General features: G+C 39.5%; 1 protein-coding gene across 1 annotated transcript in view; it reads right to left on the bottom strand.

Annotated features, from left to right (window-relative positions):
- Positions 1-18,980, bottom strand: part of LOC140229072 (phosphatidylinositol phosphatase PTPRQ-like) — a 93,367-nt gene that overhangs the window by 69,734 nt on the left and 4,653 nt on the right. The window contains exon 2 of the mRNA XM_072309332.1: positions 4,989-5,077. Within this exon, the coding sequence (XP_072165433.1) occupies positions 4,989-5,027 (39 nt within the window). The 5' untranslated portion in view covers positions 5,028-5,077. The remainder of the gene's footprint in view (positions 1-4,988; positions 5,078-18,980) is intronic.

Genomic DNA, 18,980 nt, shown 5'->3' with positions numbered 1-18,980 from the left:
TGCACTCAACTGCTACATGAACAATTATGCAGAAATCATTTGCCTTGTCATGTGTCGAGCACCAAAACTATTAACGGTAGCTGATCAGCTGATTGCAAACTAATAAAAACAATACATACCAATTACAATGAAAGAGTACATCTACTAAGATATTAAAAAATAGGGGAGATGGGGACGGTCCGCGTGAGAAGTGCGTTCAGGTTATATATATATATATATATATATATATATATATATATATATATATATATATATATATATATATATATATATATATATAAAATCAGTTCCTTTACCGATATTAGCAGCTATCAAGTAGGCCTATATCATCGATTTATCGGCTGTATTTTAATTCTTTCATTACCTTTTAATTGAGGACTATGTATACATTTTTCTATGATATTCTTTGTGCGATATGCGCCATGCACAATTATATGGTAATTTCAATGTTTATATAATGATAAGTGAAAAGAAACGTTATCTTTAAACATCCAACCGCTGTAAAATTAATCACATTCGTAGGCGTTAGCCGGTTGTGTCATTGACTTATTGACATAACATCGGTCACTTCAAGAGACAGGTGTCACATTTATTACAGTATCTGTCTCAGACGATGTCCCTTTGTCCAGCAGTTGTTTCGAGAGCCAATGGTTAATCATAAACGAGGAGAGATCGTGAGTTTGCGAGAGCTAGGGCGTTTCTTTCTTGGATGGAACGTGAAAGTTTATAGCTCCTTCTCCCATAATGATGTATCGTTTTCTTTCGTGTGTACGAGCTTTCAAATGAATGATGGTTATGTTTCATTGACATTTTTCTTTACCTGTTTTATATACAGTGTATATTTAAGTGAATGTTTGCAATTTATGCAATTACTTACGTACTGAATGAGATGAAATAAAGATTACAGGGAAAAAAGCCAAGCGCAAGGGAAAAATGAGGGAGTGAACATAAGGGAACAGGACAGACGTGGAGGTACAGGGTTAAGAGGGGCAGATATGCGGAGAGTAGCTTTGTCCACATCAGGTAACATGATTTCATTCCATTTCGCTGTATAATTGTGTTTTCATTTTAGCTGTCATCAGTTAAACATAATGACACACAATGTGTTTTTAGTATGCACTTTTAATTTCGACATCTATCGTGTAAAAAAAAAGAGGAAGAAATAGTATACACAAAAACAGATATATTTTTGCTGTGTCAAAATCATGAAAATATACTCTCTTTTTTACAATGATATCAGTTAGATTGACTGTCCTTCTATTATTCAGATTGAAGTGAATAAATACCATTGAAAAAAAAAATGTGTATTATCTCCGAGATTATCTGCCACTCATGTCCATCGATTTCTTTTCATCAAGCATCGCGCGTAAAGTGTACTGTACTAAGAGAAGCCAACACTTGTGATTTCCCCAGCGTGGACGTCTAGGTGCCAACGACCGCACATTAAATATAGTGAGTACGTGTAGTCTACACTCACTCTATCTCAGCGTCTCTGACCAGCATCGGTCTTATTCCGCTGCTTTTCAAAGGATCTTCCTCTTTCTGGGGTATCTGCGGTTGGGCAGAAAATCCCGAAATGTAAGCAATCTCCTCACCGGAAGTAATAGAAACCCTGACAACATGCATGGCGTGCAACTTTTTTTTCCTGTTTATTACTTTATTTTTCTTCTTTCTTCTTCCTTCTTTCTTTTTTTTGTGTGTAAACCAATAAGCCAGTTCGGGGTTCCACTTTGAGCATGAGCAGAACAAGGTCATTTGTACCAATGGGGCACGTTGGTATTCAGATTCACTAAGATAGGCAGCTGTGGTGTAATGATTATTCATGTAATCCTTATAAATAATGCTTGCCAGCACTGACAGCAAAAGTTGTATTTGGCAATATCAAAAGAAAAAAAGATTGTTAATACATTCAATGCAGAATAATGAAATGGACGCTTCCCCAAGTTCTGAATAAAGGACACCAAAGCAAGGTGTCAATAATGATCAACTGTGTGTGTATGTACTATTTCTTGTTAACATATTATTTTCGTGGTACACATGGCTCGATGAATATTGTCTGTCAATATTGACATGTTATTTCACATTCGTGTTATTCCCGTACTAAGACTAGTAGCACGATAGACAAGATGTTTTTAGTCCTATAACAGCTAACAATGCTCTCAATAAACATAAGATTTAAGATATTACTTGCAGGTTGTTTACCGAGTGCTTCATTTCTACAAGCTCTAGCTGTTTTCAGTGCATCTCTCTTTCCTATCGCTTTATATACGTCTTAATATCACTCTTTCAAAGTATGCATTGTTTGTCTCACATACTATACATGTATTCATTATATACATTTTGTGCTACACACTTATAGATTGTACTCCTTCACTTTTTTGCTCGATGTACTTTGTATTATATCGCCTTTTGTTCGATGGAAATGAAGTAATTGAAAAGAAATTTGGACAAATTATCCTTGTAATCGAGACCTTTATAAACAAGCCCATCCCGCTAAAAACACACACAAAAAACCCTCTACTTTTGTTTTATTTCAAGACACACACCAATTGTTTCCCTAAATATGTTTGTAAGTCGCAGTACAGAATACACAGAAGTTATCACATGGTCATTAACCTTCCACAGCGGTTAGTGGTCAAGAGCTGAACAAATTAGCTTGTGTATATGACCTAAGTTTAGATATTGAGCGCGTGGCCTTCTAAAAAGCTGAGCAAATGCGATCTGTTAGGTTTGCGTTAACACTCAACAAGCCACCGCACAAGCAAACCAACAGCGAGTTCGAACATGATAATTAAATGACAAATGCGGAAGTTCTTTTGGGTAATTGCCGAACACAATAAAAAACTGATAAAAACGAGTTCCGCCGACATAATCATTCAAACCACAAAATACAGTGTAATATCGTACAGGGTAGTACGTGGAGTAATTTGAGCGACTGGATTAGAAATAAAACGTAAAGTGTGACTGAATGCATCACATCATCATCATAATGTGGCGTGATGAAAAAATGCTCTATGGTTTATAGCATGATTTATATACTGTACCTCTCCTTCCCCAATTCTAAAGTAATAAACATAACATCAGCTCAAACACATGGGACTACAGTAAGTGTTTAATTTGACGATGTCGTCACCGATGAGAGCAAAAGATCTCACCTTGTGCGAACCACTCGTAATTGCTGGTTTCAGAAGTTGTATATAGGGCCTATCATTTATTGCAGCCTCACTTCTGTGCGTTTGGTCGTCTGACAAGCAAGACATTAATGATGCTGTTGTTATAATCTTCTTGTCGGAGTGTACACCAATGGCTCATCATACCAAAACTCTGACATTGTCTGATAAATTGGGCGCACAAAAGAACTTATTAGTACTTAGTTGGTGCCTTCCTCATTTACAGCAAATACTCCCTACTTGCAAAGTAATCGTCAGATAATAGGCTTGAAGTGTCTTCGCACCGAAAGACATGAATCATATCTGACATCCAGGTCTAACTGGTAAACACAGTATTACAAACTTTCAACTGTCTCACTGCTACTCAAAATGATCTTTTCCACTTAGGAAAAGTAGGAGAAATTCGCGGAAGAAGGCCTTATTGTTCAGTGTAATCAGATCGGTGTGAGATTTTAGTGTTACATAGCAAGTCATCAAAAGTTACGCCCGCAGGAAAGAGTATTGATGCCTATTATACGATGTCACATCACGTGAATGAGACCATCCATGTAAGGTAACTGACCGGCATTAAAATGACCACGAAATTATGGTATCAAATCAAACAAATCTCCATTCATTTTGTTTTTGTTGTTGTTGCTACTGTTGTCATTGTGTTGTAGAGTTTTTTCTTGCCTTAATTTTCATTTTAATACATATTATATCACTACTGTTACGTATCTCTTAATGCAGTTCGTTTTCAAATAACACCCCCCCCCCAAAAAAAAACAACACAAAAACAACAACAACAACAACAACAACAACTAAGTATCAGAAGTGTATAGCTGATTTGAGCTCGGTGCTCCCAGCCATTCTGTTTTTCATTTTATTCTTCTTATATAATTATCATTTTAATTATCTTTTTCTCCTTTTTTCAAGAAGAAATTAATTTGTATGCATATAGGCCTAAATGTCTGCATGGGTACTCAGGATTACAGTACTGGACAGGCGATTTTGGATAACAGTGCTTGCACGTATATGCAGTTAGCCGTAGGTGACGACAATATAAACTTGGTTTAAAACATCAAGTTTCAGTTTATCATCGACTTATGATCTGACATTAGTAATTTATGGACAACGCGATTTTAATATCTAAGAACAGACCTGGTATCTCCTTCACAAATGGTATTATATATCATCAGTCTTCTTAGATATCCATCCTACTTTTGGTTTCATTACAAAGAGGAAAGAGTTAATGATTGTCTGCCCTTCAATCAGATCGTAATACATGAAAGTAGATAATCTATATATATTTTTTCATTATAGCAAGCGTACAGTGACACTAAGCTTATAATATTACACCGTAATATTATGATAAATTGTTTGGCTGCAATACGTTGGATATCGTTTCATGACGAACGTAATTGATTATTACTAAGTTCACGCAGCTTCTTTTCCTAAACAGGAAGAAATTCATCATTGAAAAAATAAATTACTGTTTGTGTGCAAAACCTGTCGCAATTCACAATACAAAGGCATATCAAATGTGACACATACAGACACAATACACATCAGCTTCTGCACACGCGCGCAGAAGGTGGGAGAGAAATGCAAGTAATATAGACGAATGATGATATTAACTGAATTTAGCACCATTTGGAATCAAAATATGCCAAGCATGTTCGAGGCGTTGAACGTGCTATGGTGGCGGTAAAACGCAAAGGCGAAGCCTCAAACTTTGTTTTTGTTTTTGTTTTTTGTTTTTCCAGACCAGGTGCGAACTCATGGCATCAAACGATGAGGAATAGCAGTAAAACCATGGGGATATACATATACACTCACCGAGAGAATCTCCATCCCAGCAGCTTTCCCGTCTGCCATGGCAATGACTCCCAGAAATTAATAAAATTCCACTTCGGTTATTAGTGTCCCTGCAAACAGATTGGAAATAGAGTGAGAGACAGTGAGGGAGAGAGTGGGATAGATAGATAAAGAGGGGAGAGAGAAAGAAGGAAAGAGCAGTTATATAGAGACCAGTGTCTTCTTCCCACGTCGTTCACAATCATAATCAGCGAAGCACGACCACTTCATCTGTCGAGCGCGGTGAGCCAGATAGTCTGTGTGAACAGTCGTTTAAGTTCATTGCTCCCGAAACGGATCAGCATGTGTGCTGGGATATACCACGCGCATAATCTGTAAATTGCAGAATGACAATGATAATGCGCCGACAGATCGGCGTAATAAGATAATCAAGAAGAATTTTTCATTGTTCGAAATTTGCATTGTTTTCAACAGTAAATAGCAATTCCAGGCATTAGCTTTACCGTCGTCGTTTCCCTATAGCTGTACACAGTACACACATCATTGACGGTATTTTTCATCGCAGTGTACGAAAGAGAATGCAAACAATCCAGAAAAGTGCGCTGGAGTTTGAGATTAACCTTGTATGCAACGTGGTAGGCGTGAATTTAGTGAAAGCTTTGTGTATCAGAAAATACTGTACTTGCTGAAGTTACCGGTCAAGTGGTGGTGAAATTGGCAACACAGTATCAATCAATGATGGACTTAGGTTAACAAACAATAATATTAACTCGAACGAGATGCCGCAAACCGGCTACACCATCGTTCATGGTGTCAAGGCATGACCGATTTTCTTCCAGCCATGATAGAACCTACAGTTTTCCTCTTCTGAACATCGATTTTTCGTTAACACGATAACATGAAGAAAAAATAGATTCATCACAAATACGGTATTGGAGGTGGGTTAACCATCCATGTGTGTTCATATCTTTCTTAAAATCTGCACAAGTTAGCTGAACTCGGTGGTAAATTTCGCTGACTTTTCATGGCATACAGTCGCAGCTTCGGGAATTAAGACATGGCTGAAGAATATAAAGAACAATACCAACAATAAAGACAAAAGCAAAAACGAAGAGAACATCAAATATCAGAACAACAAACATCACAACAACAGCAACACTAGTCTTTCACTAAAATTGACACTTACTGGGACGAAAATCTGGTGACGTTTAAGCAGTATAACAGCTGTGGTTCCTTGGCCTGTATTAATCCATGAAATAGGGGGATGATAATGAGGGAAACGAATTTGGACGACACAAAGAAATGAGGGCTTCTTTGCGATGGTATCTCTGTCAGCGCTATATCCTCAAATGACCGAGAGTATTAGCTCTGCATGTCTGTTTTCCCTCTCTTCTATTTTTTTCTTCTGGTGTTCAGTTGGGTAATGGCTACATACAGACAGCTCTTGCGCGATGAGCCGAGTTTTATTTTGGCGCAGCCCACGTGACAGGTTTCCTCTGTTAAGAGTTCAGTCTCTGACGGTTTAACCCTCTCACACGCAATTTAAAATAAAAAGGTAGGATCTCCATGCACAATGGTATAACCGTGATCCTTGTAGAAGGATAACCACGTCCGTTGTAGAACAAGGTAAGAGTACTGCCTTGATAGACTTGGTGACATTGATGGTGTTGGTCTGATCAGAATAGGACTATATGCCCAGTGCGTCTCACCCTCGCGTTCGCTAAATACAATGTGTGTGGAACTGAGTGGAAGTGTGATTTTGTTTTAAGTCGATTTGCAGACTGCAGACGACCATCCATGGCTACTGAATCGATTTGGCGGGAAATGATGAAACTTCCTTCCGCTCTGTGTTTCCACAGTTCCTGTTAGTCTGATCTTTCTACCCCTGAAAATGACGTGATGTATCCTTTGTCGATACTGCAGATAAAACAGTGTGGTGCTATCCCAACCAGGATAAACGTTGTGCAAGGCAAAGAAAAAAAAAAAACACAAACAAACTACATAATCACAGCTGCACAGAATCTGGTTGATATTTCTGGAAAATTTACTGCTACCTTAGTTAATGGTAACCTCTTTCTATTTGATCCTCTCTTTCTAGTTGTTCTGTCTAATCGTTTTAACCAGAAAAAAAAAAAGTTTCTTTCTTTCATCGAGAGCGTGAAGAGGTCACGCGAGCAAGAGTATATAATGAGAATACAGTATCCCATTATCCCCTATACTCAACAGAAATAATAATGTGTGGACAATGTGGTTATGCAAAAATAAAGACATTTATATAGTCATGATTTTAGAATCCATATCATATTCATAACTCAAATATCATTTTCCACCACTTTATCGTATTATTGCTGTTAACATTTACTTTGAAACGAAAAATGTCAGAAAAATGTCTGCAAGCAAGCAAACGATTAAGTCTAAGCCTTGGAAGCATTTTGTTCTTAAACTTATCAGAGTTAGATCGTAATGATAATCACATTTGTTTGCAACCTTAGATATGAAACTCCTACTCAACGGATACTCGCCCTTTCTCTATGTTTCCATGACAATTGCTCCGCCGACATTTGCTCCGCCGACATTTTTGCTCTACAGGCAATTGCTCCGCCGACAAATTGCTCCGCCGACATTTGCTCCGCAGACAATTGCTCCGCCGACAATCGCTCCGCCGATATTTGCTTCGTCGATAATTGCTCCAAAGATGGGCGGCATTTGCTTCGCGACATCTATACCGTCAACATTTTTTTTTTCTGTGATGATACATTGCTCTCGAGATCAGTACTTAGGCCTATACGAATGATTGTATCATTAAATCAATGGCATCGGAAAGGGGAGAAGGCGAACATATGATTTTGTTCCACCAAAAATTTCGATATATAGATAGTATTCATCTTCATTATTATCATTGACATATTTGCTTCTCAGCTGAGGCATGAGGGATTCCACTGGTCAAACCACATTATTTTGCAAACAAAAAACTCATTAATGTCGGCGGTGCATCTGTCGGCGGAGCAAAATAATGTTGTGGAGCATCTGCCGCAATTCTTGGGGCAAAGTATGTCGACGGAACTTATTGCGTCACCCTAAAGGTTCCACTCTACTCCCTACGATATAGAATGTGATATTTTACCGGGACCAACGCATTAATGGGCTTAGCTAGTAGAGCACTATGAGACACAAACACACAAACACACACACACACACACACGCACACAAAAAAAACAACACACACACACACACACGCACACAAACTTTTTTTAAAAGGCTGCTCTTTCAGAATCTGCCCTTGAAAATTCACGCAAGCACCCACGCAAACAAATACCCCCGCGCGCGCGTACACACACACACACACACACACACACACACACACACACATACACAAACAGCGAGAGAGAGAGAGAGATTTTGTCTATGCAGTGATTACATCGACAAGATATCGGAGACACGTGGATTTCACGTTTCCTTTCCCTATAACTGCGTGATATCGATTCGATAAAACCGCTGTTTAATTCGACTAATTCCCATCAACAGCATGATAATTACAGAGGAAGATAATGCGGAGTACTGCGTCCTTGTCCTTGCTTTATCTGGGACAATCGATGCCGCATTTGTTGAGGATTCTCGGGAGATGATGCAGGAGGGTACTATGATAAAAACAATGATGAACGTTTCAACCCATTAAGTCACAGACACGGCATTTCCATGGTTTGGAGTTGTGTATCTTTTGTGACTTTTTTTTTTCCAATTCATTTCACTGCTAGTGTTTAATATGGTAGAGTAAGAAAACAAAAATCCTTCATTTGAGCCCTTGTTATTATTTTTGTGTTGGCTCAGTGAGTAGAGCGGCTGCCCTCACAATCGGGAGGTCGTGGGTTCAAACCCCGGCCGCGTCATACCAAAAGACGTTAAAAGATGGGAGTTGCTGCTACCTTGTTTGCCGTTCAACAGTTGAAAAGGTTAGAGCAACGTCGATCTGGCGCTGCTCAGTGGCTGCCGGGCCCACGATCAATTGGGCAAAAAGAATTTCCTTTCTTGGACAATAAAATTTGGAGTTTATATCCAAACAATTATTCTCAGTAGAAAATTTTGAAAAGCCTCTCAATAGCTAAATTCATAATTGATTTACAAATTTGCAATGCATACCTAGAAGGTTGAAGTACCTGTTCTCTTCTAAATTTTCTCGATTTTTTTTTTTTTTTTTTTTGGGGGGGGGGGAAGATTGTATTCTAATTTTGCACAGATTTGATAAATCTAACCAGTTTCATCTCATTTTTATCCCATGTAAGATATGCAGCAAAATTTAGCGAAGCAAATTAAGTCATGACGAGATGATTATTTCTGCAATTACTATGATAGGACCTGCGGATATTTCACAAAGAAAGGTTAAGATCAACTTAGAATTATGGTACGCTGTGTGTGTGTGTCTTCAGTGGTATTCCTCATTTCTGATGAAAACACAAATTTTGGAGATTTTTTCACGCAGCCATTCATAGACAAAACAAATTAAGTGACGAAGGACTTTTTTTGGGGGTAAATTTTGATAACAATTTGAAGTGGATGAAAGAAAGACTGATAAATCTGAACAGGAAAACCAGTGTGGCATACCATAGATCTAAGTCGATTTTAACACAATTGACAACGGTTGACCTAGCTTGAACGAGAAATTCACAAAAGGATTCAGAGCTCACAACTCGTGCTACTCCTCACTTCTTCCCTCTCCTCGTTTTCCACAATCTCTACACTGCTTCTGTGCTCTTAAATTCATTTTCAATGGCTGTTTTTACATAGCATGAGCACGCGGTCTGTGTTTTGTAGACGAGGAATCGTTGCTGCAGAACAAACTTAATAACATATATTTATTATGTTATAATCATGATCATGTCCTTGAATATTTGCTAACAAGAGTGTATAGACTGTTAGAAAGTAGATCAGGGTCATACTTCTCTGATAGGTCTGATAAGAGTTTGGTATAATGATATGGGAAACTGAACTTCAAAGAAATTAGAAGCGTGTGATTCTACACCAATATAACTCTTTTGCACGGTACAAACACTGTGCATTTAAATATTCGAACAAGACTGAAATCATGCGGTGTTAGCTTGATTTTTTTTTTGTTCAGTCAGAGAGGTGGAACCACCTCCCCCCCCCCCCCCCCTCCCCCACCTCCCACCTGATCTAGCAGCTGGGTATCTATGACAGGACAAAATACAAATGGGAAGAATAACGGTTACCTACTAAACATGGCTAGAGGGATATTCAAAGCGCCCTCACCGGGAAGAACGAGCAGGTGCAGCGCGGGCGACAACTTATGAGTTCGATGACAACACACGCACCCAAGCAACTTAAAATGCATCGATAGAGGGTACGGGGTGCGGCCAGTCCTTTCGTCACCTGCCCCTCTCATCCGTCCAATGAACCAACCACGGGTCTGCGATGACGGCGATGATGATGATGATGATGATGATGATGCTAGCTGCCCCGGCTCTCGGGTGCAGCTGAGCAATTCCACTGATCAGTGGAGCGATGCTTTACACAGCGACGATTCGTTCGCCCCTGTGACAAGCGCTCCATCACAGCAGCTTGGATGATTTGTTGGCGGGAAGGAAAAGACATTTATCGGGGATATCGAGTAACTAATCTCGACGATCCTCTCTGGTGCGATATTGATCGCGAAGGGAAGACTGACTAAGCGGAGGGGGAACGGGAAACGACAGAAATATGATTGAATTGATACCGCGTTGGAGCGTGGAGGGGGGCAACCGAGGATCGAATAAGGGGCCATTGCTTTACCCAGGGAGAGCCGAGGAGTCCCATCAAGACGGGGGAGTTTACCATCGGAGCGCAGGATGGTTGTCATGAAGTAGCGTTGAAGAGATCACTCAACGAGATGACTTCATGAACCAATAAGGGTGTAGGAAGAATGGTTCATCACACAATCCCCCTCAGAACAGTCAGTTTAAAATATCCCATGATGATATAATTATTTTCCCCACCCAATTTCGCAAAACTATCCTTCATTTTCGTTCTATTTGCATTAAAATTCGTGTGCTTGAAGCGATGGAGTAATTTTTTGTGGAACGACTCTCTGGTTGGTGCTTTCAAAGCTGATTTAGGTACCTAGAATTAATTGTTACAAAGTTCATATCCGTGTATAAGCATTTAATTTTGTGTTTGGGCATGAATGTCAAAATTTGTGCATTCAGATGAGTACAATGGGCGGGGTAAGCACTTCAGAGCACTTATCTTTTTTTCTTTTTTCGTTTTTGAGCGATCGATTTTCACCACTGAGCATTGAATTTCGTAATAGACCTACACAAGTAAGATTGATTTTGTTTATTTAATTATTGAATGTGACTCACTTTTTATCTTTAATTTCATCATCATCATCATCATCATTTTTTTCTGAACGCCATTCTTTTTTTCTAAACATTTTATGTGATCTTCAATATAAATCCTTCTTTTGATCGTGATAATCACATTGTTTTTGTGATCTTTAATTTACATCTTAATGAGCGTTAATAATTCTATCATGAAATTCCGTGAATTCTAATATTCTATGATAAAGCATGAATCATGACCATGAAAGTCATATACTTAATCACATCTCACTTCTAATAATCTGACAGAAATTTGAGTCACTATAACTCTAATGACCAATCAGTAAACAGCTGCACTTTGTTTATCACAAAGGCAAAACCTTGCTAATGCACAAAATCGTCTTAATCATTGCTAATAGCGATATTAGGGAAAAGCTGAATAAAAGAAGGGATTAAAATATATGTTCAAGAGACTAGAAACGTACGCCTCAAACATTCAACAAGAACACCAGAAAGGCCAAGAAATAACAGGTACTGTCCAATTAAGAGCAGTAAGTCATGAAACTTAACCCGAACTTATGATACATCAAATCCAATAATGAGGTGAAGAATGTGTAAGCTGGGAAGACTAAACTTTTAATAATTTCGGGAGTCGTACGCAGCTGCACGTAACTAAATATTTTCCTTTTAATGCCATCGTCACTATACATCATTATAACTCATGCATACTCCAATGCACTTTATGCATTTCCTTCTCACTCATGATGCTTCTGTAAAAAGAATATACAGCCAAGACTTGTACGCGAATCGACGGAAGACAATAGTGGAACACTTCGTGAGGTCGTGACTTCATCATCTCATTAAAATTGCATAATGTTTCGACTGATTACCATTGTTACATGAAATCTAGTGAAATCAGAATTGTAGTGAATGTACTTCTACCCGGTTTCGATTTTTTTTTTTTTACTGTTCTTTTGTCTCATTGCTTTGTTAAGGTCACGTTGAAAACGGAGTTTCTACTAAAGTAATGTAGGCCATATTACCTCGACCCCTGGCTCCATCTCTCCGACTTTTTTCTCACAAACCAAGTGACGTCACAACGGGGAATTGGGATCAGTATAGCACCACCCACTCACGACACAGAGCTTCGTTTTGATTACTGATCGAGCACAGACCCCGTCGTCACTGCTCGCTTTCGCTGCTTCATTTTCCTTTTCTGAACTTCATTATCCTACCTATCAAGTTTTGATCCCTGCTGATACCAGCGTCCGAAAGACTGCGTTTTAGTGCGATTAGGTCCCACACCCCTGAAATCAGATGGACTATGGACGAGCCTCGTCATCATTTATATGTTGTTCTTGATAAACCAAAATTAAATCGCGAAAATCATAAGCACTTAAAAATTCCAACTTGGTAAGAACTTCTTAGCTGTCGTTGGTTATACCGTGGATTGGTAAGGGCGAATCCTCTACACAATTCGAAATAATTTTCAGTTTGTCAGCTGATTATTATCAGTCTTGGCGTAGATTCACTTAAGGATGTTTGAGCAGAAAATAAGCAAAATATTGGGACTACGGTGAAGCAAGTTGTTGCCCTCGGAAATCATACATACACAAGGTAAAATTCTTTGATTTATGTGGAGCAGAATGGCTATTTTATACGTTGTTGTCGTAATATATACAAGGAATGAGATCAACAAAAGCCTCCTCATTCATTCTGATCTACTGCTCTGGATACTTAGATACTTGGCAAGCCTCTCCTAAAAATCAAACGCCTTGTCGCAACAGAGAAGTTTGCGTCCCTATATTCCAATTTTTGGAAGTATATAAAGCTGTGATTGGTTGGTCAGTCATCGGTCATGCTTGCGTTTGTTTCTGTATGTCATGAATATTCATGTTTTTCTCCATCTTACGTCGACGTCATGTCACTTAAATTCGCTCCTTGTTTTCCAATTAATTCTATTCGCAACTCCTTGTTTTGATCTCTGTCTCGCGCTCCACTTTCTCGCCTCAAGTCTTAATTACATGTTCAAACAGTGTTTCCTTTTATAGTTTGTAATTTTCTCTGCCTTGGAAAACTCATTCCCTCCTTGATCCTAGTCAAAACATGTCTTGTTGTTTATGGGTTTCCTCTCTCTCGCCCTAACTTTACAGCGTCTTCTTTTCCAGCCTGTCTTTCTCTGTTCCCATTCCCCCCACCATCACAAAGGACATTCTGTGTATGTGGGATGGTGTTTGGACAGTTCAGACACTTTTGACAGTTAATTAATCATTCCATTGCACCCTATCAACATTAGTTATCAATATCAATAACAATTCAAAATAACTATAATTGATACATCAATGTTTACAATCAGAAAAATAACATCATATTACAAAATATTTGAAATAAAAGAAGAAATGTAAAAAAAAAAACCCAGCAAAGCTCAGTTTTTCGAAATAGTGTGCTTGTGTGTGTGCGTGTGTGTGTGTGTACGTCCGTCCGTATGTATAAGTGTATAGATGTATATAAAATGTATGATATTAATCTCGATTGAACACACTGGTCCCCGTGTCCCCCAAGAGTTCTCGTTCTCGTCAATCTCCCTGACCTTTCGGGGCTTCGTGACGGATCGATTGATTAGTAACGCTGGATGTTCCGTCCTCTTGTTTATCGGGGGTAAGGTAACCTTGACTCCCACGCCGACATACACGAGTAGCGCCGACATCAATACCCCTTATCTATCACGGCGAGGTATATATTACCCTGCAGACGACGCATTTGAATGGAGACTGGTCCCCTTTCTATATAGCATTCAAGCTCCCAGGATCGCTGGAGCTTCCTTTCAGGATAAAAGGTATAGTATACCATGACAACTCCTCGATGTTGATTGTTGTCTTCTTTAGGCACCACGAGAAATCGCGAAGAAAGAACAGTGAACATTTTCATTTCGTTTAATATCGGAGAGAAGTCTATCTATTTATCTCTCTTTGAATGAGTGGTCTCATGGTGACCTAAAACATCACCAGTAAAACCAAACGCTAATCAAATCAATTGTCGAAAATACATTTTCTTCAAAGCAGACGTATGCTGGAATTTTGTAAGTCAAGTTTTCTTTTTCAAATTTGGGCATCTGGCGGGCAATATGCCTTATACGTGCAAGATGGACAGGTAAACTTGCGTTGACTGCAAATGTGTCACCCAGCACCCCTACTGCGACTGGTATATCATTTTGCTTCTATAGAATGTGATATTTGGGTTTGCATTCACCAAAGCACTGGATAAATAATTTGATATTTAAGAGTTGGTGCTGCCGAAACCCTTAAAACTCCCGTAGGTATGATGCCATAGTTTAAAACTTAGAAATCAGTTGTTGGGATTCACCTATGGCTTATTTCATGTTCACCCTAATATGACTAAGACTCAAACAAACGAACGTAATACGAACAATAATAAATAATGGTTTAGCGCTAAACGTCAGAGGTCAGACTGTTGTGGAAAACGAAATACACTCAATACCTACTAAGAAAAACCCATCTACGTTACTATCAGCAGTAGATGGTGACATACTGCGTTATTCGACAGATCATCGGCATCTTCGTCTCTTTCGCTTGGTATCAACAGATTATAGCATCAAGAAACAAACTTAAGTCACATAAAGACTATGAGTAAGTATAAATGGGTGTGACGACAATGTGGCTCCGTTTACTAACTAGATAGATGGTATAATAGTGAGTTCCACGTGTAAACACGTCACCCCTTTTTTCCATAGTTCCTCTATACGTCAGTCCCACCCCTGCCCCACTGGATGTTTTTCCCAACATCCCCTTTCCTTCTCCTCTCACGTTATTTTCGCCTATCGACAGTTGCAAAGTTGTGTGTTCCTTGCAAATTAGGCGGCCGCAAATTCGAGAGTCAGTCAAATTTGATTCGCCAACTTCCCGCGTTTGTTTTTCCAAGCGTCGCGAGGGGTCACTGAGAGGGGGCAGTTTTCTTTGCAGACGCCTTGTGCATCAGCTGCGCGGTAGAGGTTGGCTGGCTGGCCGCTGGTTGGTTTGGTTTGGTTTGGTTGGTTGATGTACGGGCGAGCGATGATGCTCGTGTTCGATGAGCCAAGAGACAGGGATGGGAATCGTGGGTCTGTCCTACCAGAGTTTATTGACTCGGCACTCCTTGGAGACACTCTGAAACTCTTGTCGAAAAGGTGCAACGTCCTCCTCTTTCCTCTTCTCTCTCTCTCTTCCCATCCCCTTCCATCTCTCTCCTTCTCTCTTCCATCTCCTCCCCCCTCTCCTCTCATCCCTTCTCTGGCTCTCAGTTTCATTTTATTCGCTTGTCTTAACGGTCTGTTGCAGGTGCGTTTCTGCGTTTGCTTGTATAGAAACTAGTAGGTACTAGTACTCTAGTTTCAGGTGTGACGAATTAGAGATTAAAATCAAACTCGAAACTGAGAACGATCCATCCTCATTCAGAAAGTCTCTTCTAGTCCATGTTCGGTATTTGCCTCGCTCGGTGGTATCTCCCACCCCTCTCCCTTTCTCTTTTGGTTGTTGTCGTTGTTGTTGTAAAGGATCTCTCTGATGGAGAGCTCTTTAAAGGCTGTCTAGTATGATCAGGAGAACTGAACTCCAATTCCAAAAGCAATCACGGTAAGATTATTATCTTTAATATTGGCCATATATCAACAGCTCAACAGGAAAAGATGCATTGGAAAGGAAGAGATGATGTAAAAACAAAAGGAGCTGAAGATGAGAAGAATGCAGAAGCCACTAATATCGTGCCTGTCAATGGTTAGACTGTCTTAGGGGAAATCGTTATATTGCTGTCCCACAAATCATTTCAGCATGATCCTAACCAGCTATGTTTTCTTCTTTTTTTTTCATGCAGTGATCGTTTCCACGAAAGTCTTCCACGATGTGGGCGAATGTCCTTAAACATGCACGGGCCGGTGAGGGACGTGCCAAAAGAGCGCGCATGAATTCCTGCATTGGATTTATGGGGGGCAGACTAGTACACAGCCGCCGAGCTATACACTAACAAACTTCCAGCTCTCGTGTGTGCCCAGAGAAAACATCTCGACTTACGGTGATATATTTACTCCGTCCCACTTACCCCTTCTTGAAGTCAGTTTACGCCAGCATCTCAACATCCCTTTCTGGCTTCCCTCTCACGCAATCCGTCCCACAGGGAGTTATTTACTGTATCGCCTGTGCCTTCTATACACCTTCGTATCAGTTCTATTTTCAGTACGTCTCTATCTCTCTCCCCATCTGTCTCATTATTGTCCTTCTTGCTATCCATCTATCTATAACTATGTTTCTTCATATATCTATTTATGTTTCTACATATATCTATGTTTCTACTTCTATCTGTTTATGTTTCTTCTTCTATCAATTTATGTTTCAACTTCTATCTATTTATGTTTCTACAGTTATCTATTATATATGTTTATATTCATTTATTTGGCTAAATTACATCGCTATCTTTATTCGATTATCTCCGTCTATTCTAATAGGGCCTATCCATCCACGTATCAATCTATCTATCTGTTTCTCCCTTTATTGCCGCTTCACTCAATTCTCTCCATTTCTCTTCCTCTCTCTCTATCTCTCCCACTTTTCCTTCTGTCTCTGTCTCAGTTCCTCTGGTTCTGCATCATCTCATGACTATTTCATCTTCGAATTTCGAAATGATTAACTACTGTTTCCTGAGAATACAACAATGACAATGAACGCTGCTGGGTAGACACAGACGACTCGCTAAATCTCCTGAATTCACAAGTATTATAATGATATGTAAACAATAGTCAACAGCAATAACTTAACGGTGCATAATCCAACAACACTTTGATTAAAAAACAAGTGAAAAACAACATTTCACTACATCTCATGCGCACATCGCTAGATAATCGTACAATGATCTAAACGGACAGTTATACCACCACTCTCTATTTATTCCTCCTACTATATCGGCATCATTTGGTCTGCTGTACCAGCAGCACCTATTCAGATTCGAGTCGATACTTAGCTCACTGGTGTTTCACTTCCGTGTTTACTTCCTTGTATTCCCCCCTCCCCTCCCCCTCCCCCTACCCCGTCTCTCTTTCTTTACTTGTTATGTTACTTACGCTTTCTTCCTGCAAGCCAATTTCTCGCTTAAAAACCCAGAAAAGTATTAATAGCAGGTATTTCTTCGTGTAATCTGGTCTGCATTTTGTTATGTCTTTCTCGATTCGATAATTTGCTTCCCGTCCTGAAATCGGGGGGGGGGGGGAGTGAAAAAAACGAGGAAAAGAGTGCTACTGAATATAAAAGAGAAAAATGTTTGTAGATAATGCATGTTGTTTGCATGCATTTTGTTTCCATTACCTGCCTCGTTGTCCCGACATTTTATCATGCATTTCTATCCCATTACAGCCTTTCCGATTCCTTTCAACCGGGTATCGTTGCTGAGGGACTTATTTGATTTTTTCCCCTTCCCCATCTTTGTTCCCTGCGTCGTTTGCATTTTTCGATCTGTATCCTCCGTCGAATCAGTAATTCGCTCATGTTGTGCGGGGGGCTATGCTTCTACGATATGATAAATTGCCGCGCTTAAATGGACGCTGAAATCTACAACGCTAATGGCTGAGGATGACAATACAAATCCTTTTCAAATCGATATAAATGGTAACTCTTTCTTCCGCCCTGCTTGATATCTTTTGTTGGATCCCCCTTCTCTTACCCCCCCCCCCGCCCTGCCCATCTCCCCCCCCCCCTCTCTCTCTCTCTACTCCACCCCCCTCTGCTATTTTTCCCCTTCACTGTTTCCCTCTGTTGACTGACTTTGTAACATAAGTTTTCCCGCTTAAGTTCTTGAACACCAACCATAGGCGCTCAATAATGTAACGTATACATTTGCGTCACCATCATCTTTCCTCTTTTTCCCTCTTCCTCTTAATTGCTCCTTGTTCTTTTTGTGTTTCTGTTCTCCTACTTTTAATATCCCATCCTTTTGATTCTTTTATTCCCTCCTTCTTCTCTCCCCCTCTCTTTCTCTCTTGCTTTGCCATGTATTTCTATAATTTCCATTGTTTACAAAAATATTTCTATTTACATTTCTTTCCTCTTTCATGCTCCTGCTATGTTTTCCTTCTCGACTCGTTTGCCGCGTGATTTCACTTCCTCATATCTAATTAATCTCCTTTAGAAATCTCGGTTCAATATTTCAATTAACTGTATATTCTCGCTCTGTATCGAGGCATCGCGAAACAAAGAATTCGACCATAATATACAAACAAACATATAATCCAAGGGTCCTTAACGATACTGTTATCGGTTTCCCTTTCGGTACACGTTCATCTAAAATTGTTACGACTGTCAAAATACATAATCACAACGAGGAAGCATGGTAAAGGCCACCACGACTATAATACACAATTAGAGACCAGTCGTCTCAATCTATAATTTTTTAAACTTGTTAATTATGTAATACTCACCGCCTACCATTGTCCAAACGCTATCAACTGATGCCAGTGGCTTCAATGTAACTGGCGTAACTTTTGTTCTACGAGAATTTGTATCGTAATTAATTTTGTTTCGTTACCAGACCTATACACTGGATCTTTGCGAGATACCAAGAAAACACTTATGAAATAGTACAGAGCATACCATTTTAAGAGGAATTCAAGGTTTATTTGATGAAAATTGGGATTGAATAGCCCTATAGCTGAAACATCCAAAAA

This window comes from Diadema setosum, chromosome 5, assembly GCF_964275005.1.
Source record: "Diadema setosum chromosome 5, eeDiaSeto1, whole genome shotgun sequence".
Taxonomy (NCBI): domain Eukaryota; kingdom Metazoa; phylum Echinodermata; class Echinoidea; order Diadematoida; family Diadematidae; genus Diadema; species Diadema setosum.
The sequence above is the reverse complement of the archived record's forward strand: the minus strand, read 5'-3'. Positions and strand labels throughout refer to the sequence as shown.